This window comes from Arvicanthis niloticus, chromosome 3 (genome assembly GCF_011762505.2).
Source record: "Arvicanthis niloticus isolate mArvNil1 chromosome 3, mArvNil1.pat.X, whole genome shotgun sequence".
NCBI lineage: Eukaryota > Metazoa > Chordata > Mammalia > Rodentia > Muridae > Arvicanthis > Arvicanthis niloticus.
Window position 1 is genome coordinate 126608999 of NC_047660.1, and position 24831 is coordinate 126633829.

Sequence of the window (24831 nt, forward strand, 5' to 3'; positions counted from 1 at the left end):
CTTCCTGTAAAAGAGCCTCTACCTACTCACTATTGATTACGCTGAGCTGAATTTCCTCCCCTACTCTATTCCCTGGGAAAGCTGTGCATTAGCCATTTCAGGACATTTTATGGAAATGGAATCAAAAAATGCATGTCGTTTTGTATCTGTCTTTTTCACTTAGAAATTGTTTCCAAGGTTTACCCATGTTGTAGAATCTGTCAGTTATTCATTATTTGTTATAGCTGAAGTCATCCTGCAGTATTGTTATGTCACAGCTTATTTATCTATTAGTTAATAGGCATATGGGCTTTTTGTCTTACTTCATATATATTACACATTGCACGTTGCACATTGCACATCGCACATCACATATCGCATATCGGACACCACACACTACTCATCACACACCATATACCACATATCACATATTATATATCATATATCACAGATCACATGCCATATATCACATTATATATTTTATATTTTATGTATTATGCATTATATTATATATAAAATTACACATTGTATATTAAATTATGTATATTATATATTATAAAATATACATACATATATATGATTGGCTCATACTATAATGAAAGCTGATAAGCCCCACTATCTTCAGGTTGAAGCAGCAAGCTGGTGATTTAAAGTCTTAGATGGTTAATTCCAGAGGCCAGCAGCCTTGAGAGCCTATGTTTCAGACAGGAAGAAAGCTGAGGTTCTGCTTAGAAAGCCATGAATCTGGAATTTACCTTATTCAATAGAATATTCCATTTTTTTCTGTTCAACCTCTTACTCACTGAAATACACACACACACACACCATAAAAGACAATCTGCTTTATTAAGTCAAATTTACATGTGGGTCTCATCTAAAAGCACCTTAGTAGAAATACCCAGAATATTGCTTGACCAAATGTCAGACTATCCCATGACTTAGTTTACATAACAAACAGTACAGGCTTATTTCCAATCTGTGTCTGTCATGGATATTCCTGCTGAGGATGGTGTTCTGTGTATGGATCTATGTTTTCATTTCTCTTGGTTACATGTCTAGATTTTGTGAAGTGGAAACTTAAAGCGTTCTTTGGAAAGTTGGTTGGATGGTGTTTTGCTGGGGCAAACACTCGAAGGAACATTTAGCTAAAGTAGACATACAAGAAAGGATGTTTTACTAAAGCAAGCATGTGAAAGGACATGTGATGAAGGATTCTTCGATAACGACACACATGCATTGGTCTGCCTTACATTGCTTAATTGAGCTGCATTTCTTAGGACTTCATAGAGAGAAATGAACCAAGAAACTTCTGGTGGTATGCTGTAGTTTCTTGCCACTTCCGAGGACTCAGTCTTATTGGCAGAATTATGTCAGCTGAGACAGATGCATGTGCTGAGGCAAGACCCATAGAAGACACGTGATATTTGGAGGGTATAAATAGGACTTGACAGGCAGTGATGGAGGCTGAGCTTGGCTTGTTTGTAGAGCTAGCTGTGTGATGCTTGTGGGTCTTGCTGATCTTTGCTTTGCTGAGAGAAGCACAGCCAATAACTGGCGTCCCCCCAGGTCCCTCCTCCTATTTGTGCCAAGGTTGAGGTCTGGCTGTCTCTTCTAGGTGGCACCACCACTGTTTTTGCTATCCCGACTTTAACGTACTAGACTTCTGGTGTATCCATGAAATGTTTGTGAGTGGATCGAGCTGCCACTGCTGACCTGTGAACTGAACTGACAATTTCCAGACAACACAGACAGAAGTTGCTCCAAAGAACCTTTCTAAACAGGTCCACTTTCCCATATCCTTTCTTTCCCACTACCTCTGGTGGGTGGAGGGCTAAAAAGGGGATTAACATGTTTAAGAGCTATCATTAAAAATAAGGTTTGAAAAAAGTAAGTTACAGTGTAGAGTTGCTGGATCTTGTGCTGTCCCTGAGGAAGTACCAAGCTGTTTTCCAAGCAGCTGCTCCAGTTTAGTTTAGCTTAGTTTCTCAGACAGTTCCAGCTACATCCACAACCTCACCAACACTTGCTATTTCCGTCTTCTGGGTGAGGGCCATGCTCATAACTGCCAAGTGATGTCTCAGTGTGGGTTTGGGTTAATTTCCCTGATAGCTAATGGGTATAAGCTCTTCCTGCATGCTACTTTGTCATTTCTTGAGATGTCAATTCATGTGGTTTGCCAGTTTTTAACTGAGTTGCTTTTACTTCATTGGTTTATAATAAACAGATCCCTATATAATCATATATCATATAATCATACTATCTTTATAAACAAATTCTGTAAACAAATTCTGTTCTAGGAACCTTAATTTTCTGACCATTTGGTCCTTCATCCTTGGGTCCTCACCTGGATCCTCCATCTTCCCAGAATTCTGCTAAATTGTCTCAAATAATTACCTGTGGGTTTGTGGATGTCCTGTGCTTCCTCCATCATGGCATTAAAATTCCACTTTCGTTGTCTATGATGAACCATTTGTGACACCCGCCTGATCCTCTCCACAGGCTGTGAGATGTATGCTATTATAATTCTTACTTTACAGATTTCAAACTCCAATTTCTAGTGCATACAGGATATAGGAGAGAACCTAGGGAATCTGATCTCAAGCCTGTGTTTGTTGCGCTAACTGGAGCCCGATGTTGGACGCCAAACTGTTGCAACCCGTACTGCCCGTTCCGGTCCGAGGGTCAGGGTCTAGCGAGAGAGAGAGTGGGGATAAAGGGGAAGAGACTCGAAGAATGGAGACAAGACAGAGATTCTGATCAAGTCTCGTTTATTGAAGGGAATTCGGAGCTATTTATAGGCTTTTGCCACGTGCCTTGTAGGCACATGGATACCACGTGCCTTGCAGGTGTTGATATGACGTAAGCCTTACAGGCATCTATAGCGTGGACAGCACGTGCACCGCAATGCCTTGCAGGCTTGGATAGCACGTGTGCCTTACAGGCATGTATGGCGTAGATAGCACGTGGACAGCACGTGAACTGCAATACCTTGCAGGCGTGGCCACCACGTGCACCTTGCAGCTGGGGGCAGTAAACAGCAACACAAAATATGTGGGATATCAGAGTGTGCTTCAGCTGTTGTAGGCTATTGAAAACCAAATCTTTCGTCAGGGTATATGGTTCCAGATGGCTGCAAAGTTGATCTAGCCGCTTTCTGCTAAAGTCGGCTCCCAACATGTGTTCTTTGCATGCCACTGTTTCCTCTCTTGTCTTTTATTAACTTACTTTATCAAGAAGATGCACTGCAATTGCTTTTTCTAGCTTTCTGTGTTCCCCACCAACTATACACTGGTCAGAGAATAACTCTAATTTGTTCAGCACTGTTTCCAGACATATTCTAGTGCTTGTTGGATCAAGTACCTTAATAAATCATTATTGAATTAACTTCTTAATTGCTCAGGTAATCAGACCATGTCGCATGATGCTTAAAGATTCCAGGTGGCTTTCTTTGGAGTAAATCTACATGGCTTTGAAGAGATAGAGGTCCCATAGCACCCTTCTTGTTTTTTTTTTTTTGTTTGTTTGTTTGTTTTGTTTTGTCACTTAAATCACATGTATTGTATTTTACAGTTCTCAGCTATTTATGATTGTTTAGAAATTTTGTGTTTGTTTTCATCACTGTAACAAATAATCTATGTAAACAACTTAAATATCAAAGATTCATCCTGGCATCTGCCTTGCATCTTCAGGAGTTTCAGTCCTTGTTGAGCTGTCCCCATTGATACACGATGACTGTAAGACATCCACCATGGCAGTGGGAGCACAAGACAGAGGAGGGTGCTTATCTTTTCGCAGGTTGGAAGTCAAGAAAGAGACAAACAAGGGTCAGAGTGAAAGGTAGCCAAATACACACCCTTATCCACCCACTTCCTCCAGGTCCTACTTTCCACAGATCTTACCGGCTTGGCCCCTAATAGTCATAAGTTAGATCAATGCCTTCAGGGTTCATACACCTCCTAAAAGCTCCACCCTGGAACATCCAGCTAACCAAGCCTTCAGCACTAGACTTTTGGGAGGAGACTTTATATCCAAACCATATTATTTCACTGCGGGAATCTTTAGATTCCTGTGCATGTCCTAACTCAAAATGTACATAGTTCATCCCAAGAATCCCCAAAGTTTGAGCATTTCTTTGAAGTCCCAGTTCATAAACTCACCTGAGACTCAAGACAAGCCCTCCACTGCAAGCCTTTATAGAAACAAAAAGCCCTTTTGCATCCCTTCAACATACATCAGCACAGGGTAAATCATCTTGGACTTCATAAAGCTTGAAATAGTTGATCCTTTATTTGTTTTACCTAAGTCTCTTATTTGTCCATTGAAGATTACTGTCTTTTCCCAGGAATCTTCTGACATATACAAAACATCCTCACCACACATGCTATGAAATGGAGAGCCTAATGTGTTGAATTTGGTTCACTTACTTCTTTTTCCTGGAGTCACATATACCTTAAAGGACTATCTATTTATAATAGTTCATTTTTCAATCATGTAATTGTAGATCTGCAAAACTATCTCAGTGGAGATGAAAGCATCCCAGACCGAATCCTCCTGAATCCAGGACACATGATCATCCTAGTGTACTTTCTCTCAGTACATCATTGCTTTACCATGTTCATGAAACAGTTTGGGCATCTCCTATGTGCCAGGTTCTGTGTTAGAGTCCAAAGGCAGAGTGATGAATTAGACAAGGTCTCTGTTTTGTGGGTTTTTGTATTTCCCTGGGAGGAACTGATCTTTAAATAAATACAATGCTCAAAAGGAACCATGTAATAAAAGCCTGCAGAGTATTTGGGGAATATGGCTGGACAGTGTATGGTCAAGGAAGGTCTTTCTGACAAGAGGATACCTGAAAGAAACAAAGCAATGACATAATCAATGTGTTTCTCCAAGCAAAAGACCTAACACAGAGGCAGCAGTAAGCTTTGTGGACTGGAGGCTAGACTATGGGTAAGCTTTGTGGACTGGAGGCTAGACTATGGGTAAGCTTTGTGGACTGGAGGCTAGAGACTATGGTAGCTAAGGAACAGCAGAAGAGGAGCAGCAAATGGTGGGACCAGAGCTTGGCTATCACAGCCATGCTTGACAATGTGGGTTTAAGTACAATTTTATATCGTTTAAGGGTTTTAACAAAAACATCCCACAGCTATATACATGCACACTTGTAGGTGGACAGAAAAATACACATACATCTTTTTATTCATTTTTACTACTAGGTAAAAAGTGTGAATGCTTACATAGAGGATATTTCAATACTGCTAGCAAGGCAAGAGAGGATGTAAGGTAACAGTGGGAAGGTTCTAGATACATTTAGGAGGCGATGTTGTTAGGACTTGGTTATAGATTGAACTTTGGAAGACACAAGGATAAGTGGAAGAGCTGGGTGTGGTGAGCCCTTGGGATCTGACCTGTCTTTAGGGGAAATAGATGCTTCTTAGTAGGATGTAAGTTAGAGAATCGGCAGATCCAACAGTAGGAAAATTTGGCATTGAAGGATGATTCCCAGCCCCTTTTGCTTGCTTTTAACATAATTTGACTTTAAGCTTTTCTAGTTTTAAGAGTAAAATGCAACATATGTGTTTATAACTAAAGAAAAAAAGGCAATGTTTTACAAACTGCACCACAGAGGAATTGACATGTGTCTTTCCTTACTTGGGCCTCAAGGAACAATGGAATCTACTTACCATGGTCTGAAAACTGAGCTCCTGGTTACTCAGGAATTATTCACAAAGTAGAGCATTAACAATCAGTATTTCCTGACCCAGATTTATTTTAAACCTCAGAAGTGCTTAAATTCTCTCTGCAAGCAAATGGTGGTAAAGGATCTGACACTATTGACACATGAGCAAACACAGAAACCAATGTTAAAGCATTTCCTCTCGCAATTTGATATTTTAGTAACAATTACAATTCCCTCAATGATCATGTTAGAATGCTTCCTTCCAACTAAATTAAATGGATGGCACAGAGAAATTAGTTGATAGTTGTCGCTTTAAATCTCCAACCCAAATATGGCCGGTCCAAAAAAAAAAAAAAAAAAACCCACAACTCAATAATTATGAATATATGCGGCACGCCTAGATTGGGCAGATTCACCACTACACTACTCTATTCCCCAGCTATGAGACCCTTATAACTTGTGGGTTTTCCAAGTCACACTCTTGTCCTTCCACCTCCTTCTCCTCATCTTCGTTGTTGTTGTCCTCCTCCATTGTCATCCTCTTCCAAAGTCCTCTCCTCCATCATCTTCCTCCCGAGTCATTGTGTTCTCTCTCTCTCTCTCTCTCTCTCTCTCTCTCTCTCTCTCTCTCTCTCTCTCCCCACCAACCTTTATTTCTCCACCTCCCCTTCTCTGCCCAATCACTGGCTCCAGCCTTTATTTTACAAGTTAGTAGAAGTCACCTGTGTACTGATTCACCCCTCCTCTGTATCCCATCCCAGGAAAGTGGAATTAACATCAAATTACAAGGCCGGGACTATCCACAACAGACAGTGACAAAATCCATTGCAGTATTTCAACCAAAAAAAAAAAAATAAAGGGTAAGTAAAATAGTCAACTTGATTACTATTCTAACACACAGTTTCAACATGAAACCCCTTTGTTTTTCCAGTGGAGAATGAACAACTCTGCAACATCTGACTCATAGAAGAGGTTCAGAGGTGGAAATGCATCCTCATAGAAGAAGAAACCATTTAAACCTAGATGTGGGGATGGTACCAGAGAGTCAAAATGCAATGAAAATGGTTCAAGGCCACGGAACCCTGAGGTGAAGGAGCACCAACAGGTATTTATATATAATTAATAAGAGAGATTTAATATTTTTAGAGACCTTTCTTTGTCTATTTAGATGAGCAGATCTTAAATTCATTATATAACCGAGAAGGGTCCTGAACTTCTGGGATTATGTGTGTGTATCACCAGGCTGGTTTATGTAGAGCTAGGAATAAAACCCCTGGCTTTCTGCATACTAGCCTGCTTAGATCTAACCACTGTGAACTTTTTAAAATTTATCTTGCTTAAAATGCTAGCTGAAAACTTAACTACAGGAAGAAATCAATGCAGTTAAGTGTAATGGGACAAGGGTACAAAGACTGCCATGGCAAATGAGAAAACCCTGAAGATAGCATGATAATCCTGAGTCTGGGCCAACAACCACGTGTCTCCATATGCTCTGCCAAAGGGCACTGAAGCCTTAAGAAGAACAATGAAAGAAGCTTTCATTGTAAATACATTGGAAAAATCAATGTATTTTCTGGGCTTCTTCGCACTCGTATTTGATGCTAGGATTAATGCACTCACCTGCCTCTGCCTGACAGGATTATATTTTATGAAGGATAATTCCATTTATGTGCATATACTGATGAAGGACACTATGCAGGCAATTTCAGATCTGAACCCTTTATCTTGCAAGATCCCATTACTCACTCTAGATGTGTTGACTTGTCATGGCTGTCTTATCTCAGTGAAAAAGGCAATGAGAACTCTGAGAATACAGGATTTTAATATTAGCTACTGAAGAAGTGCCTCACCACCGACCGGGTACAATGCCCCCCGAGATTGCATTTGAACAGCAGTCTTCCATTCAGCTGTGTCTCATTACGTGCCTTAGTGATAAGAAGGGCTGTACGATGTTCTCATGGAAGCTATTGTTACCCTTTCCCATGCTGGTGGTTTGTTCTCGCACATCAAGTAATTTTGAATTCCTTGTTGAGAAATTTGTGGTTACCAACATAAAAGACAGATGAAAAGGCCTTGCAGGAGCAACGCGCCAGAGGCTGTGTGTTTTTGTTTGCTTTGGCAGTCTAAAATCTAAATATTTATATGCTTTACCTTATGAAGCAATTATACCAAGGGGATGTGGCCTATGGGATGTGTTTGGATAGATAAATGCAGATGCAGAGAGTCAATAGAACAACACCAAATAAACCTGACAACAGAGTCCTTCATATATTCTAGCATGCATTTTCTATATATTTCAACATATAAAATATTTATATGTTATTTCCAATCAGAGACTCTGGCAATTTAGGGCCTAGATGCTCATTTATAATGAATTCTGGCAGGGTACAGTAGCAGGCTTACCACGCCAAAATATTTAAGGAAGCACAGTGTCTTTGAAACCAACCTTAAATTTAACCTTTAATCCACTATGACTGCAACACGCTTTGAATGAGTAGTTTGGATTCCTTATTTTTTGACAGAACACGGCTAACAGTCACCAGTTTCAGAGCTAGTGAGTGTAACCTCTAGGACCCATTAGATACATATGCCTTGATTTCTCCAATAGCTGGCTTATGGTCATAAAACCCACCTGACAGCATAAGAACATTTCGAAACAGAGCACCAAACAATAACACATGCAGGAAAAAAAATCTAAAAGAGCAAGTAAAGCATCCCTTTTTATTGGGACACCCCTCTACTATCTCTTTAGTAGGAACCGAATCCCTTGAGACTTCCCATGCCTATGATCACACAATCAGCAAATGACTAACATTGGGATAATCCAGGATCATTCACTTCTTCGGTGAAATTTTAAAATGTGCTTGCACAACCAATGCTCAAGCTGGAGAGGGTAAAAACTAGCAAGAATAAGCTCATGACATTTTGGGGGAAGCAATAGATTTTGATTAGTTTGATTTTATTTTAATACATATTTAATGCAAATAGAATTACATTCCTTCCTTTCATCCCTGTGGGCCCTCCCATACCCCAATTTTCAAGTTTATAAACTTCCTTTAATTTATTGTTTTACACACACACACACACACACACACACACACACGCACTTTTCTAGGAGAGACTTTACAGACTTCATGCTATTCTAGTTCTCAATTCTTGCACCCTCTTTCTAGATGTCACCTGAGTCATAGATGTCAAGACATAGACAGACAGAAACACACACACACACGCATGCATGCATGCACAAACACACACACATGCACGCATGCATGCACAAACACATACACACACATGCATGCATGCACAAACACACACACATGCACGCATGCATGCACAAACACATACACACACATGCATGCATGCATGCACAAACACACACACATGCACGCATGCATGCACAAACACATACACACACATGCACGCATGCATGCACAAACACACACACATGCACACATGCGTGCACAAACACACACACATGCACGCATGCATGCACAAACACATACACACACATGCACGCATGCATACACAAACACATACACACACATGCATGCATGCATGCACAAACACACACATGCATGCATGCATGCACAAACACACACATGCACACATGCATGCACAAACACATACACATACATGCATGCATGCATGCACAAACACACACACATGCACACATGCATACACAAACACACACACATGCATGCATGCATGCACAAACACACACACACATGCACACATGCATGCACAAACTCTTGTGTGTATTTTAAAGGAAGTTATACCACATGAGCTGACAATGTTCCCCACAGTAAACAAAGACTAACAAAATCTTCAGTACCAAGCATGAGAATCTCCTCCTTTTGGATGGCCGGTCAGAGTAGTTTGACTGACTCCTAAAACAATGTAGATAGACTACTTAAGTAGCCCATGGTTGTCTCTCAGAGATTGAATAACTCAAATCATTCTCCTGTATCTGACCTGAACAGCTCTTTCCTGCAATCTAACTTCCACAATACCAGAAAGCGCTGGGCAGGCTACCGGGTGTGTGTGTGTGTGTGTGTGGGATGGGTGGGGGGGTTAATAGTCCTATTCAGCTGCAATACTCATGAAACATAATAATAACCAGCATGGCAAGATATCCATAAAGGAGCAATAAGTGTCACTCACATTCTACAGATGTTCAATTGGATAGAGACCCCTCAACATTTGAGGAATCATGCTTAGTCCTGCCAACCTAGTCCTCTTCCCCAGGCTAGTGAGGATATGGACCTTAAAAAAGAATCTATTACTGCCACTTTGCCAGATCACTATAACGCCTTACTACATTCTAAATCTCATACTTATACTCTGAGATAAGTATAGCTACCACCCCTCATCAAAGAAGCTTCTATTTATAGCAAATGGACATGTCTTAGGGTTTTACTGCTATAAACAGACGCCATGACCAAGGCAACTCTTATAAGGACAACATTTAAATGGAGCTGGCTTACAGGTTCAGAGGTTCTGTCCATTATAATCATGGCAGCATCCAGGTAGATATGATTCAGGAGAAGCTGAGAGTTCTACATCTGCATCCAAAGGCAGACAGAAGACTGACTTCCAGGCAGCTAGGGAGAGGGTCTTAAAGGTCATGCCCACAGCTTTGAGAAGTAATAGATTTTGCATTTAATACAGAATTGAGCATGAAAAAAAACACAGAATAGATTAAATGTTGAAAATCCTGCCAGATGGGAGTGGGGGAAGATGGGGGGCATTTTGAAGACGTGCCTGAGGCCTGGGAGAGTGGAGGCTGTCAAGAATCAATGGGGGTGACCTTAGTTGAGATTCACAGCAGGAGGATATGGAACCTCAAGACATACCACCTATAGCCAGGGGCAGAAACACCAGTGGTGTGATAGGAACACCAACCTGCCCACAAAACTTTAAACCCATTTTTTTCTGCCTACAAGAAATGCAGGCCCAGTACATGAAGCAGAGACTGAGGGAACAGCCAAGCAATAACCAGCCCAACTAGAGACCCATCCCATGGGCAAGCACCAATCCATGACACTATTAATGATACTCTGTTATTCTTGCAGACAGGAGTCCAGCAATGCTGTCCTCTGAGGGGCTCTACCCAGCAGCTTACTCAGACAGATGCAGACATCCACAGCCAAACAGTAGTGGACTTGGGGAGTCTTCTACAAGAGTTGGTGGAGGGATTGAAGACCCTAAGAGGGATAGTAACTCCATAGGAAAACGAAGAGCGAGCCTAGACCCTTGGGGCTCTTAGAATCTAAACCACCAACCAGGAAGCATATATGTAGCATATGTAGCGGATGTTCAGCTTGGTCTTCATTTGGTCCCTAACAACTGGAGCGGGGCCTATCCTTAATGCTGTTACCTGTCTGCTGAGTCTGTTCCCCTAACTTAGCTGTCTTGTCTGTCCTCAGTAAGGGAGGATGCCCTGCAGAGACTTGATGTGCCAAGGTGTGGGAGATACCCAGGGGCAGCCTCAATTCTCTCAGAGGAGAACGGGAGAGGAGATAGAGGGCACTGTGAAATTTAATAAATACACCAAAATAGTTGGTTAGAAAAAATGCTGTCAGAGATACTTCAAAAGCAAAAACCATTAAAGAGGGGAAAAAAAAAAGGAAGAAATTCTATGAAACAAAAATGAGACCAAACATTTAAGATTAAAATCTACTATGTATGTAATTGAATTTCTATCTCAAGTAAAATACAAAAAAATCTCCTAGGACATAGAGGAAGATGTAATAATGTAAGATGGGTGGAAAAAAGCAATAGGAAAGGATATGGTGCTAGGTGCAGAAAAGCCACAGCACATGGGTCTCCACACACATGTGGACACATGCACAGGGCAGCCATAACACGTGGGTCTCCACACACATGTGGACACATGCACAGGACAGCCACAGCACGTGGGTCTCCACACACATGTGGACACATGCACAGGACAGCCACAGCACGTGGGTCTCCACACACATGTGGACACATGCACAGGACAGCCACAGCACGTGGGTCTCCACACACATGTGGACACATGCACAGGACAGCCACAGCACGTGGGTCTCCACACACATGTGGACACATGCACAGGACAGCCACAGCACGTGGGTCTCCACACACATGTGGACACATGCACAGGACAGCCACAGCACGTGGGTCTCCACACACATGTAGACACATGCACAGGACAGCCACAGCACATGGGTCTCCACACACATGTGGACACATGCACAGGACAGCCACAGCACATGGGTCTCCACACACATGTGGACACATGCACAGGACAGCCACAGCACGTGGGTCTCCACACATGCGTACAGATGCAAAAGAATAAAAACCATAATACCCAAAAGAAAGCTTACGCAGACATAAAAATTCTAACCCTCTACATTACTGTTTCCCAGATAAAAAGAAAACCAAACTATACAGAAGCAAAATCCCCAACATCAAAGAAAACCTCCATATGTATGGGCAGAGGGAATGACTACTTACAAATATTGCTTTTATCAATTTATAGCAGTCCTGTGCATTTGAAGAACTTTGTTGAGATATAACTCCATGTAATAAACTATGTATATTTAAATTATACAATTTAAATTTTAATGTAAAAATGACATAAAATTATCCTGCAACTCGGGTTCGACACGCCTGGATCAGCACTCAGCATGTCCCAGGGCTGGACTCGCTCTCTCCCTCTTCTTCACTGTTTCCGGGCAACCAGTGATTGGTTTTCTGTCGCTCTTCATTGCATTGCATTTCTAAAATCATGTCAGACCTGCAATGTGTAATTTGGCTCTGCTCCTTTATTCATAATTATTTTTAGATTTGACATTTTATGTCTTTCAAGAAATTTACTCTATTTTGTTGAAGCTGCCGAATTTATTGGCACAGTCTTCAAGACGCAGCCTTATTGTCCTCCCAATATTAGTATAATCTGGATCGATGGTTCTTTCTCGCTCAGCATTAGTAATCACTGCCCTACCTTTTTCCCTCTCCTCTGTTTGTAAGAAGCTTGTAATTCTATTGATCTTTTCCAAAGAACTAACTTCAGTTTCACTGGTTTGTCTCACTCAATGTTACTCTTATTTCACCACTTTCTGCTGCAAGCTCCCCACCCCCAGGCTCAATATTCTATTGTTCTAGTTCCTGAAAAATAGAAGATACATTTCTGAATTTAATTAATTTTAACTTGAACTCAATACTCTCCATTTTATTCTGATTCCCCCTTAATCCTTAATTCATGAGATATTTAGAAATAGATTATGTAATTTGTTTCTTCTTTTGAGAATCCTCTGAAGCCAGGAAAGTAAAAGGCACCAGTGTTGGTTGTGGAGCAGTGGGGAGGGAAATAGCAGGATCCAATCCATCTGATGGGGGAAATGGAAAGTGGGAGGGCTCTAACAGGGATGGAGATAGATGTAGAGGAAGAGGAAGGGTAAACCAACAGGATATGTGAAGACGTCGTAAGTCATACTAATTTCTATCTGCCTTAAAACATCTACAATACATGTAGTTCAATTTAAACATATACTTAAATAGTTTAAGTGAAAATTTCCCCTTGGGGCTGTAATGCTGTCTGCAAGAGCCAAAGACATCTACCAAAAACCCTAACACCAGGCCTTCCTGTGACTGGCCAAGATTACCCAAGAGATTCCCAAACACAACGGACTGTCACTATCAGCTCTGGTTGCCCCCTGGCACTCCTTGCCCAGAGGTAAAAGGTAAATCCCTGTTTCTGAAATCATGCACTGTAGACCCAGGGCCCAGATACTCCTTAGATTGGACAGACCTGAAAGCCTCCTTCCTCCCCATGGCCTAGTTTTCATGGACTAGAAGTAGTCATGCAAGCTTCCAAAGGAGGGAATAAGCCAACAGTCCCACCTACCTATGATGCCTACGAACCACAATAAAGACCCACATGGGAGGATTGGAGGCAACCACCAGCTCTCTAACTGGACTTAAGACCCACTCAGCGAGAGGGAAAACATACCTGATCTGGAATCCTAGCTAACTAAAAAGGACTAGTAACATCACTGATCTTGAAGGAGAAACTACAGCCACCATGTCAGTAACCCAACGTAATCCTTAACTCCATTCTAAATATTTGTCCTTATGCCCACAGATGAGTGTAGACCTCACACTTCATTAAGGAAACATGGATGGGGGAACCCGTGAGGCTTCATAAAGAACTGCAGAGAACTAATGAATGCTGAAAACAGGAGAAATAGTCTTTCCCAGGGAAGGGCATGCCAATCAATCATGCATTTAACATCCGTGCAAGTAACATTATACAGACCGAGCAGGTTGTACATATGTATTTAGGAATAAATGTATGTGTTTAACAAAAATCAATGAGAAAAGAGATCATGAGTTTGTAAAAGAGCAAGAAGATATGAGGGTGTTGGAGGGAGGAAAAAATGGTATGGTAATTTCAAAACTAAAAGAAATAATTAAAAATATATTGTATACTGATAAAATAAACCATTCAGCTGGCCGATACGTGAAAATCTGATTAATAACAAATTAAAGGAACATAAAATAGTTCAAATTTTATTTCTATTTAATAATAGCATATAGAATTCACTGATTGAGCTATATGATATGATACAAGAAAAATATATGTAACTGATAATGTATAACACATGTTGCAAACTGAAGAAAAATTAAGTAAGCTATGAACATGTGTGTCTTTGTCATCTATAACAGAATGGATGGTATGGTGTCCAAGCACAAAATAACTTGAATGCTTTGATTTTTCTTTCTCAACTCCTCTTACTAAAAAAATATCCATTATATTTATCATAACAGACTCTCTAGTTCAATGTGGTAAACATTAACGACTGAATTGAGTGATATTTAAAAAATCTCCTTAAATGTTATAATTTCCTCACATATTCAATGTTATAATGAAGAGTTTATTTCTAGCTATAGCTTTCAATATATTTCACCATTAATACTCTCTGCTGACTCCTGTAAAGCCAGTGAGTCCCCACACCAGAGAGCAACTAGTCACTGCACTGACAGAAGAGGGCAGTGTAGAAAGGCTGGGTACCCATGGCGTGCTCGGTACCCATGCTGTGTGACTTATAACCAAGTACCCTTCCCTCAATCGTGCAGGTCACTGCAGATTTGAAAATTTAACCTAGACATATTGTGTTTAATAGTTTTAATTTTTGAGAATATATACGTGAGCGGTGTATCTCCGTCACTCACCCCTCCCCCCCTCTTTGTCTAATCCCTCCTGTTTACCCTTCCCTGACTCATCTCCTCTTAACTAGGATTGCTGCATGTAGAATTGAATTTTAAAATGAAAATAAGGATTTTTGTTTGGACTTGAAGTGTTTAAATGATCACAATGGAATGTATTATTCGTTTGCTTGCTGACTGAAACATCCTGCTTCCTTGTTGAAATTCCTTCTTGCAGGTGTATGAAATTGTTTTCCTTTTATTTAAATGTATTTTTTTCTCCCACAATCCCTCACCCATTCCCCTCCCCTTCTCCTCTGAGCAGGTGGGCATTCCCTGGGTATCCTCCTCCACCCTGGCACTTAAAGTCTCTGTGAGGCTAGGCAACTCCTCTCCCACTGAGGCCAGACAACGCAGCCCATATCCCTTGTACAGGCAACAGGTTTTGGAACAACCCAAGTTCTTCGGGACTCACATGAAGACCAAGCTGTATATCTGCTGCATATAAGCGGGGAGCACTGCTAGGTCCAACCTGTGCATGTTCTTTGGCTGGTGGTTCAGACTCTGAGAGCCCCAAGGTTCCAGGTTTGTTGACTCTGTTGGTCTTCCTGTGGAGTTCCTATCCACTTCAGAGGCTGCAATCCTTCCTCCTATTCTTCCAGAAGAGTCTCCAAGCTCCATACACTGTTTGGCTGTGGTGTTTGTATCTGTCTGGGTCAGCTGCTGGGTGGAGCCTCTCAGAGGACAACTTGCTCCTGTCTGTCTGATTCAGGAATCTGATGGATATGGAGGAGAGGCAGCTAGAGAATAGATGAACCCCTGGGATGGCAGGCTGCTCAGAGCAGCTTGGCTTGGCCCAAAGGGCTCCAACTGTATTCTTAATTGAAATATCCCTCTGCCTTTTTTTATTATTATTATTATTACCTTGAAGAGTCTGGAGGAAGGGAAGGCGATGAAATTCTATTTCAGTTGAAAGCAAATTTTTTTTTAAAAAAAAAAGAAAGCCTAGTAAAATATACTAAAAATTGTTTTTTATGATCACATGGGTTTTGCCTTTTATCAGTCGTTATACACGCCCTTGTACTTTTTCTTGCTTTTGACTATTATAATAACAGTGCCATGAACATTGGTGTACCATATGTAGACATATGATTGAAAATACCTTAGATCCAACCACAACACTTCTAGAAATTTCTTTGAAAGAAAAAGTTAAATAACTTTACAATTGATTTTTATCACAGTAATGTCTGCATATCAAAAAAATAAAAAGTAGAAAAAGTCTAACAAGGGGCCATTAGTTAAATATATTATGATCTATCATTTTCAAGACACAGTATGATAATTATAAATTATTATATGGGCCTAATATCACCACTTAGATCACTCTTACCAGAAATAGCATCATGAGTTAAGAGGTTTTCTGACTAATGGAATACTTGTATGCTTTTTAGAGAACTAAGTCCAACTGTATGTGTGTGTGTGTTTCTGTATGTGTCAAGATGAGGAAAGAAAGGTGTCTTGGGTTGTTAAAACATCCAAACTTTTAATGAAAGTGATAAATTGAATAAAATATGAAATTTCTCTATCTCTCAAAACTATGTTTTAAAAAACATTCAATGACTAAATAAAATACATCAATTTTATTAAAATAACTTGCATACTTACATACAATGTCTAAGTAAATAAAATCAAAATGTTACTGATAGTTTTATTTTATTTTTATTTTATAGACTCGACGGCTTTTGAGCTTTCATATTGATTATGTTTTCAGAAGACAATATACGTTTTTGTGGTGACAAGAGAGTTACAAATGTAGTTAAATTTTTGAAAATAAAATTAAAATAAAAATCACTGAACAAATACTCTTGTACATAATATCAGACAGACATGAGTTCAAATGTAGTTTTCCATTTGCTACTTCAGTGACTTTACTTCTCAGTTATGAATGTCAAAGGTTATACTTACCACCTCTGCCTCAAATCCGACTAGTGACACAAAAATAAAAATAGAATTAATAACTAATATACAATAACTGTTTTGCATCACCAAAAGATAATGGGTAGAAGTGACTTTTCATAAGGTAGTTCAAGACCACAATGGAGATAGACATTTGTAGGCGGTTAAAACATGTGTTGTATGAATACCAAACACAGTTTGTCTGTCATTGTGCTTTTGCTAGTCTATCCAAAGGCACCACTGTCATAGGGGCATCCTCCCAGCAACTCTAAAGCTCCTTCCCTGGGCCGTGTCCCACTTCCCGCCTGGCAGTGATGCTCAGGATTGAATAGAAGGGTGCTGACAACTGCAGGAATATTATCAGGGGAGGCAAGGCCCACAGCACGTTCTCCAGAAGATGCACGCAGATACGGAGTATGCAAGGAGCTTAAAGATAGATGAAATGAAGTAGGCACTGTGTCTGAAGACTAAATATTCTTTGTTTTTGTCACCCAACTTTATCACCTGTAAGGCATTGTAGGGGGAGGAGCTGATAACTAAAATCTGGTTCCCTAATTGTTTCTTGATTATGTCAATAAAGACTGCAGAAGCCAATCGCTGGGCGAAGGTATAGAGGTGGAATTTCCGAGTCCCAGGAGGAAGGGGAGGAAGAGAAAGAAAGAAGGGGGTTTTTCGACCAGGCTGTTGAGCAGACAGGAAAGACAGACATCTAGGTCTCAGGGACTGATAGTTTGTAGCCTCCGCAGGTGGCAGAGGCTAAGGAGGATGGGGCAGAATATTCTTAGCCCAGCCATTGAGTTACCTGGCTAGTTTTAAAATATGAAGGCTGCCTGGTGTTTTCCATCTGCGGCAACTCAGGTGGGCTGGACAAAGGGCACCGGGCAAGGAGCAAGCGGAGACCAGAGCGCTTGGCAAAGCTAGCGGTGGGAGCTGGGTGAGACAGCAGTTGCCAGTTGCCGGCACCAGGCAAGGAGCAAGCATGCATTTCAGAATTACACACAACAAGGAATAAATTGGTCCGAATGGAATCTGAGATGCCCAGGAAGCCTCCAGCAGGCAGATGTAAGGTAGCTCTTCTTTCTGTCAACAGCACTGACCTTTCTGTCCTAGGGAACCATGGCGACTATTCTTTATTAGTCCTCTCTCAGAAGAGTAAGAGGAACCAAGGTAGAGGGATACTTTCAGGACTGTTGGAAATCTGTCTTCAAGTGAATCCAGTCACTTCCGCCACATGCCTGGGGTAATTTGATGATACCTGGTCTGTGAAACCAGTGCACCCTCTAACATATATATCTTTTTATATAACAAAAGAACTTTTTCTCCAATAGATTTACAAGAAACAAGATCAAGAAATCCGTTGTCAGTATCTTTACTCTTTTGGTAATGTGCAACAAGAACAGAGTAGTATTAAGAACAGTCAGAAATAACACAGTAACTGTAGAGGATGTTTATATTTGCAAAATTTCAACGATTATCTTCTCTAGGCTCCCCAAATTAGCATATTTGTTAATCAAATTAATTAAGAAGCTTTTCAAAATAAAAGCAACGTTTTAAATAAATATATTCTTTCATAACCATAGAACATTCAGTTCCGTTCGTGGTGATGAATGAACATTACATTTAAGAAATTTATGAAGACATTAGGGTAAAATTATCTAGATATAATTATAAATGTACCCTAATTAGCTATGTGGTTTTTACTGTATGATTAAAAATTATACCATACATGCTGTCTAATTAGTTCTCAAATCATCATAAAGATGTTATCTGACGTACAGAATTTATGCCAGCTCAATGTGATGATATATTATTTTAACAATGTCTTTACATTTAAATTTAGTGCTCTATACTAAATCTACTCCTTGTATCTGCCCACAACTGGTAATAGAAAATGGATTCCACACTCCCAGCTCAAGAGAACGAGGTCTTTCTGCAAACCTGGAAATTTCACAATTGAATGTTACTGTCACATCAACAGTGCTAGTTACAACAGGGCATTTAGTGTGTTTCAAAGTACTACCTGGTGGCTACAAATTCACTGTGGTCAGCTTTTCTACCAAAACCACATGCTTAGTAAACATCTACAGAAACTTCCTAAATTTGATCTTATTTAATAAGTATTTTAAAGATTTCGCTAATGAAGAAATGAATTTATCTTTTCAGAATCCTGATTTTTAAAAGATTTTCTACTCACTTTCATTTCTAATGGAAACTTTAGAAATTTTTAATTCTATATGTAATCTATAAAACACCTTTGCTTTTATAAATTTGGTTTTCTTCAATAATAAGCTATGCTAAGATCTCCAAATTAAATGACAAAGGCAGAGAGGTAAAACTAACCACAGCAATGGGTTATATATAATAAATAAATGCTCCTTAGAATTCAGATTATCAACTGTCCCGAATGATCATAAAGATAAAAGAATAACTTACTAAAACCAACAATGCGACAGAGAATATTTTAATAGGAACTCTATTAACTCTATTATTCTCTCTCTCTCTCTCTCTCTCTCTCTCTCTCTCTCTCTCTCTCTTTCACACACACACACACACACACACACACACAGAGAGAGAGAGAGGCAGCCACATGTAAGTATATACTCACAGCTCAGAGTTTAAAACATTGCTACTAAAAGTTTTAACTTAGATAAATTAACTGCAGTAAAATACTGACACTGTGAAAATATATGTTTATGTACAACACCCCACAGAGGGCATCATTTCTGTGAACGTCTGAAGAATGTAAAAACAAAACAAAAAGGCAAGCATGCGGGCATGCGCACTGCCCAGCTCACAGCTTCCCGTTCTCCTCACTACTTTCCTTCTCCTCTATTGCTTCCAAGCTGCGCTTGCTCTTGGCCTCTGCACCACTGCCAGGGCCTTTACTCAGTCCACAAGACAAACAGGCCAGCTGGATCTGTTTCATGTTCTCTACGGCTTCATTCTTGGCATTCTTCAGCAGGTCTCCTTGTCCCTGTACAGGTAGAAAGAGCAAAGAAGAAGGTTACCAGCCAGGCTCGGTTTCATGAGCGACACTGATGAAGGATGAAGACACCTAGACGTATGTGCTCACTTTCCCAGGGGTACACCCAGAGTTCTTTTCCAGCATGGTTGGAGGACTTGGCTTTTCTGTTATGGAACCTCAGACCTGGCCACACCAGCTCACTGCATGCTGGCTGGCTGCCCCTTGTGAATCCTGTGGGGAGAACCTCATGTAGACACACTGAGTGCACCTGAACTTCCCATAATACTTTGCACACAATTGCAGTTCATTTCCAGTCAGGCCAACATTTCTAGATTCTGCGGGAAATGAGGAAAGATGTTTTTCACTAAAACTGAAGATTAAATTGGTTCGCTAAAGTCAACAGTACAAAGCCAAGCACCCCATGGTGAAGCACACACGCCCTTGTGCCTGCTAAGCTGCGTTTGATATATTGGGTTATCCCCACAGGCTTGTGCTGGTACAATGCTAGCTATCCACATTCCTTCTGTGCTTTTCAGCATCCCAAGAACAATTTTCCTGTCTGGCTAATGGAAAGAAGTCTCTCCAGGCATCACTCATCTATCTAAATAAAAAGCACAAGACTATTGCTGGGACACACTGGCTGTCATTTGCATCAATGTGCCAGAAAAACAAATCTTTCCTGCTAGTTCAGTTTGGGACTTGAGTTTATTATTAGGGTGTTTAAGTGCATGCGTTGATACTGGCTCGGGGCCTGAAGGACCACAGATGTGTGCAGAGGTGGGAACGTGCTTCTGTGGTGTTCAGACAAATGAGGAAGCCACTCCCCCTTCTTCCCACCCTCAGAGCAGAGGAGGCTAGAGGGACCCTGAAAGGATGAGGGAGGGTGCGTACGGGAAGACACTGCAGCTATGACAGCTGGAGCAGAGGCTCACTCAGAGAGGGGACAACCACTAACTAGACAAAGTATCCGATGATGAAATATAACCTTTCTTTAATTTTAATGCCATTTTCTTGAGACGTGTATAGACTCCCTGCTAAAAATGTCCACAAATGTTTATTTCCTGAAAATTGATAACATCCGAAGCTGCTTCTAACCTGTTGTAGTTCTAGATAAATTCTACTTCCAATCCCTGGAGATAAGCAGTGGCGGTGCTTCGCCTACTGTTTGTGCTAAAATGGGCTGTCTTCAGTCACCCCAACCACAACCACGGACCAGGGCTTCAGAAGTACATTTGAAGGCTGGATAGGTGAAGCCTTCCCATGAGAAGAAATGAGTCTGATCATGATGAGGTTATATGACTGGCACAAGGTCACAGCCACCTAAGGACTAAAGTCTTGACTTTCCTTGGGCCCAGTCCCCCCTTCCCACACACCGTGAGATTAACATCCTCAAAGACAATAAGGAGAGACTGTAGGCTGGGACCTGTCAGTTAGAGATACATTTCCTGAGGGAAAAATATTCACAGCATCCCTGGAAACTGGAAGAGTTTCCTAACAGCATGAATAATGAATGAGTCCCCTCAGGACCCTAAACATGGAAGCCATTTAGAATGTGTAAAATGCAATTATTAAGTAAAGATAAGAGCACACTTAAAGGGCCTACTCTGTGTAGATAAGCTTTCTGCTCTGAACACAATTATTCATCTGGTTGTCACAACATCCCAAGAAATAGGTATTGTTATTAACCTATTATAAGACAGAGCTCCACAGAGACCACCTTCCCCAGATCATGTAGCTGCCCGGTGGTGAATCTGCATTTGTTTCAAGGGTCTGTGATCTTCACCACTTCAAGATATGTCTTTCAAGAGCAAATCATACACTCTTCAAAGTACAGTGAAGTCACCTATTGATTGCTACCCACACAGCAACAGAGACAGAAAATAATGACTGACCACATGACACTGACTGGCATAATCTAGAGATGAAATGCTTGGCCAGGATACAGTAAGAACACCCGGCAGGACAAATGTCAGAGTACCACCCAGGGTGGGCCATTTCCTCATATGTGGACATAATCAGAATGTCTTTAGCCTTCCTCCCAGTCCAAAGATTGAAGGAAACAGATTGAAAGGCTATTTATGATTTAATGATCGCAGATAAACAGCCATAAAATGATCGAGCAAGCAGTTAAGCCTTTTTACTTCCATCATAAACAACGTGTAACTGTCTTATAATAGATGCTCGAGGTGCATGTTTAAAATGCATCTGTTTTGCAAGGGTATATACATATTTTTAGATGGAAAAAGTCCTTTATAAACAAGCTATATTAATGATGTGACTTCATGTAAGAATCATTTTTATAGTTTTACTTGTAAGACTTTAGACTTAGTTTCAAGATGTTCATCAAAGATTTTGAAAGTAAACTGGCATCTTTTGTAGTTGTAAGAGAAAAAAAATGAGATACACAGAGCTATCAGTTCTGGTGATACCAATGCATAAGAGGCTCGCACACACAGCAGGTTATCAAGTACACTTGAATCAGCCCACTGCCACAGCCTCAGTTCTGAGCGGGAGCATCCAAGCCCAAACACCGGATAGTGCCAGCTCTGGTGAAGTCAGTCTCTCTAGAAAACAATGGTCAGTCGGAGAAAACAGTTTGTACCAGTATACAAGAACACAGTGACATCATCTGCTAATGACCCATCAGCAACAGTCACCGGCAGAAGAAAAACAAACAAACAAACAAGCAAACAAACAGAAAGAAGTTAAAATCACTAACACATGAAGGAAGAAAAACGAAAGGCTGTGTAGAGTTTACAAAGAAAGGCTGGGATCCATTGTTTAAAGAAGCTAGGACTAGGCTCTTCCTGTTCTGTGGATCAATTAACCACACACACCTTTTCCTTTGGATCTTCACAATTCAGGCACTGGAACTAGGAGAGAAATTCAGTTTCTAGTCTAGAACATTGTACAGAGGTGATGTGTGTTACTAAAGACCCAGTCTGGCATTCCTCCTTAATGATTCTTCTTTTTGCTCAGCCATTTCCCCTAAGCACCTAGCTGCTCTCCACTCTGTCACAGGGGCCAGTCTGCTCAGAGAAGATTTCCTTCCTTCACACAGCTCTGTCACCGTGAAGCATTTCCTTCAAGCTGTATCAGGCGAAAGATTCTTAGATATCATGTTTTTAAGGCACATTCCAAGAAAGGCATTTTTAAAGAATTTCTTGATGCTATTCTCCTCAAACAGGGATCTTGAAAGAAGAAGACAGAGTGAAACCTAGAAAATTTTATTTTCTTCAGTGGCATACAAACCCAAACACTTCTAATACACTAAAATGAATCTGGGTCGTCGTGCATATTATGCAAAATTAATGCACAATTGACCACAGAATACCCAACTTGAAAGAAATGTCAAGTTGCCACTCCTTCTGTCAGGAAGCCTGCAGGAATTCACAGCTGGGGTGGGGATGGGGAGGATGAAGACACTTTAATCCAAAGAAACGTAAGGGTACCAGAGTATCCCAGCACACTGATGCTGATGGACATGAAGAATGAGTCCGGAGGCATGTACCACCCACCCTCCATGGTTGTTTGTCTTCTGAATATAAGGTTACACAGCAATTCCAACTTACTGAGAAAGTACTGAGAAATAATACATCATTACACGTTGAAGCTAAAAATTAATGGCAGTTAATGTATATTTAAAAACAAACATTAAACACTCCTTGCCAAATCCCTTTAACTACATTAATGGTAATTAAAGTGCATTGCCCAGAAACCAGGAAATACTCAACAGGATTTGGGCTGTAAATATGGCGACTGTGTCACAGCATTGTCCCTTTGATTAACTCTAATAACTTAGTCCTTATGATGTCTTCCTGCTTTCATCCACTAACATCTCAGAAGGTTGAGATTCATAAACTGATTACAATCAATATAATACTATCAGGACATTGAATACCAACCAATATGACTTAAAAACCAAGATACTGAGCATAAAATGATATCTTCCTCTCTCATGATTCCATTCCCATGAAAGAAACCAGAATTCTAAATACAAATCATCAACTGGTTTGTAATCTATCAGAAGATATTTATGATTTTTATTTTTCCTACTTCTCTCACCAAAAACCACAGACTCCTCCCAATGTTTAAGAATAGCGTTGGCTGCGGTCTGTCTGTCCCTCAGAAGGCATCCATGGCTCTCACCTCCACCTTTCCCACAAACAACTGCACCTCCCTTGTGGTGTTAGTTCATGAGAGCAGAAGAAGCAAGTGACCTGGGCCTTTGTCACATGTGGAGGAAATGTGTGTGCTGTCTCGAGCATACCACAAGTATTTAAGACAGCTAACCAGGACTCTGGAAATGGAAAGACCCTTGCATGTGTAGACTCACACCTGAAGAAATGAAGCTTACCACTAAGCTGTTTGTCTCTAAGTTTGTACACTCAGTTACAGGCAGATTGGCTCCACTGATACTCTTTCCACGGGAGAATATGCATCCACAGTGAGGGAACCCCTATCCCATAGATCCCACTAACGGAAATGCTGCCCCCAGAGACCAAGGTGGCAAAAGAGCACCATTTATTCTACACACAGTGTGGTAGGCTTGTTTAGCCATTATTAACTCAGAAGCCATAGACTGGGGAGTCTCCACATTACTTAAACGAGGTTAAAAGTACAAGTGATGGGAAGATCTCATGGAGTTAAATGTTTAAGGAGGATACAGGGACTGGGGAAAGGAGAGGGTAGAGTATGGATTAGCCATGAAGAAGCCTATGGAAATTCACTATTCTTTAAGCTAATTAAGAAATATCATGTCTGTAAAAACAGAATTTGAAGTAACCTGCCTGAGTGAACATCACTGTTCCCCTAAAACAGGGAAAGGAGAGGGTAGAGTATGGATTAGCCATGAAGAAGCCTATGGAAATTCACTATTCTTTAAGCTAAGTAAGAAATATCATGTCTGTAAAAACAGAATTTGAAGTAACCTGCCTGAGTGAACATCGCTGTTCCCCTAAAACAGGGGTCATTAAATAAAAGCTTTCATGTCCAGAGTGGTATACCTCTCTAGGAATTATTGGTTATGGAGGACCCAAATAACTAACACAGGCTATTGACT

The 24831-nt window shown here is 40.6% G+C and overlaps 1 protein-coding gene across 2 annotated transcripts in view; it reads right to left on the reverse strand.

The window, feature by feature from the left end:
* Positions 1 to 16469: 16469 nt before the first annotated feature.
* Plcl1 (phospholipase C like 1 (inactive)) overlaps positions 16470 to 24831 on the reverse strand; it is a 304222-nt gene continuing 295860 nt past the window's right edge. For both annotated transcript variants that reach the window (XM_034499032.2, XM_076931898.1), the window contains exon 6: positions 16470 to 19778. In XM_034499032.2, the coding sequence (XP_034354923.1) occupies positions 19596 to 19778 (183 nt within the window). In that variant the 3' untranslated portion in view covers positions 16470 to 19595. The remainder of the gene's footprint in view (positions 19779 to 24831) is intronic.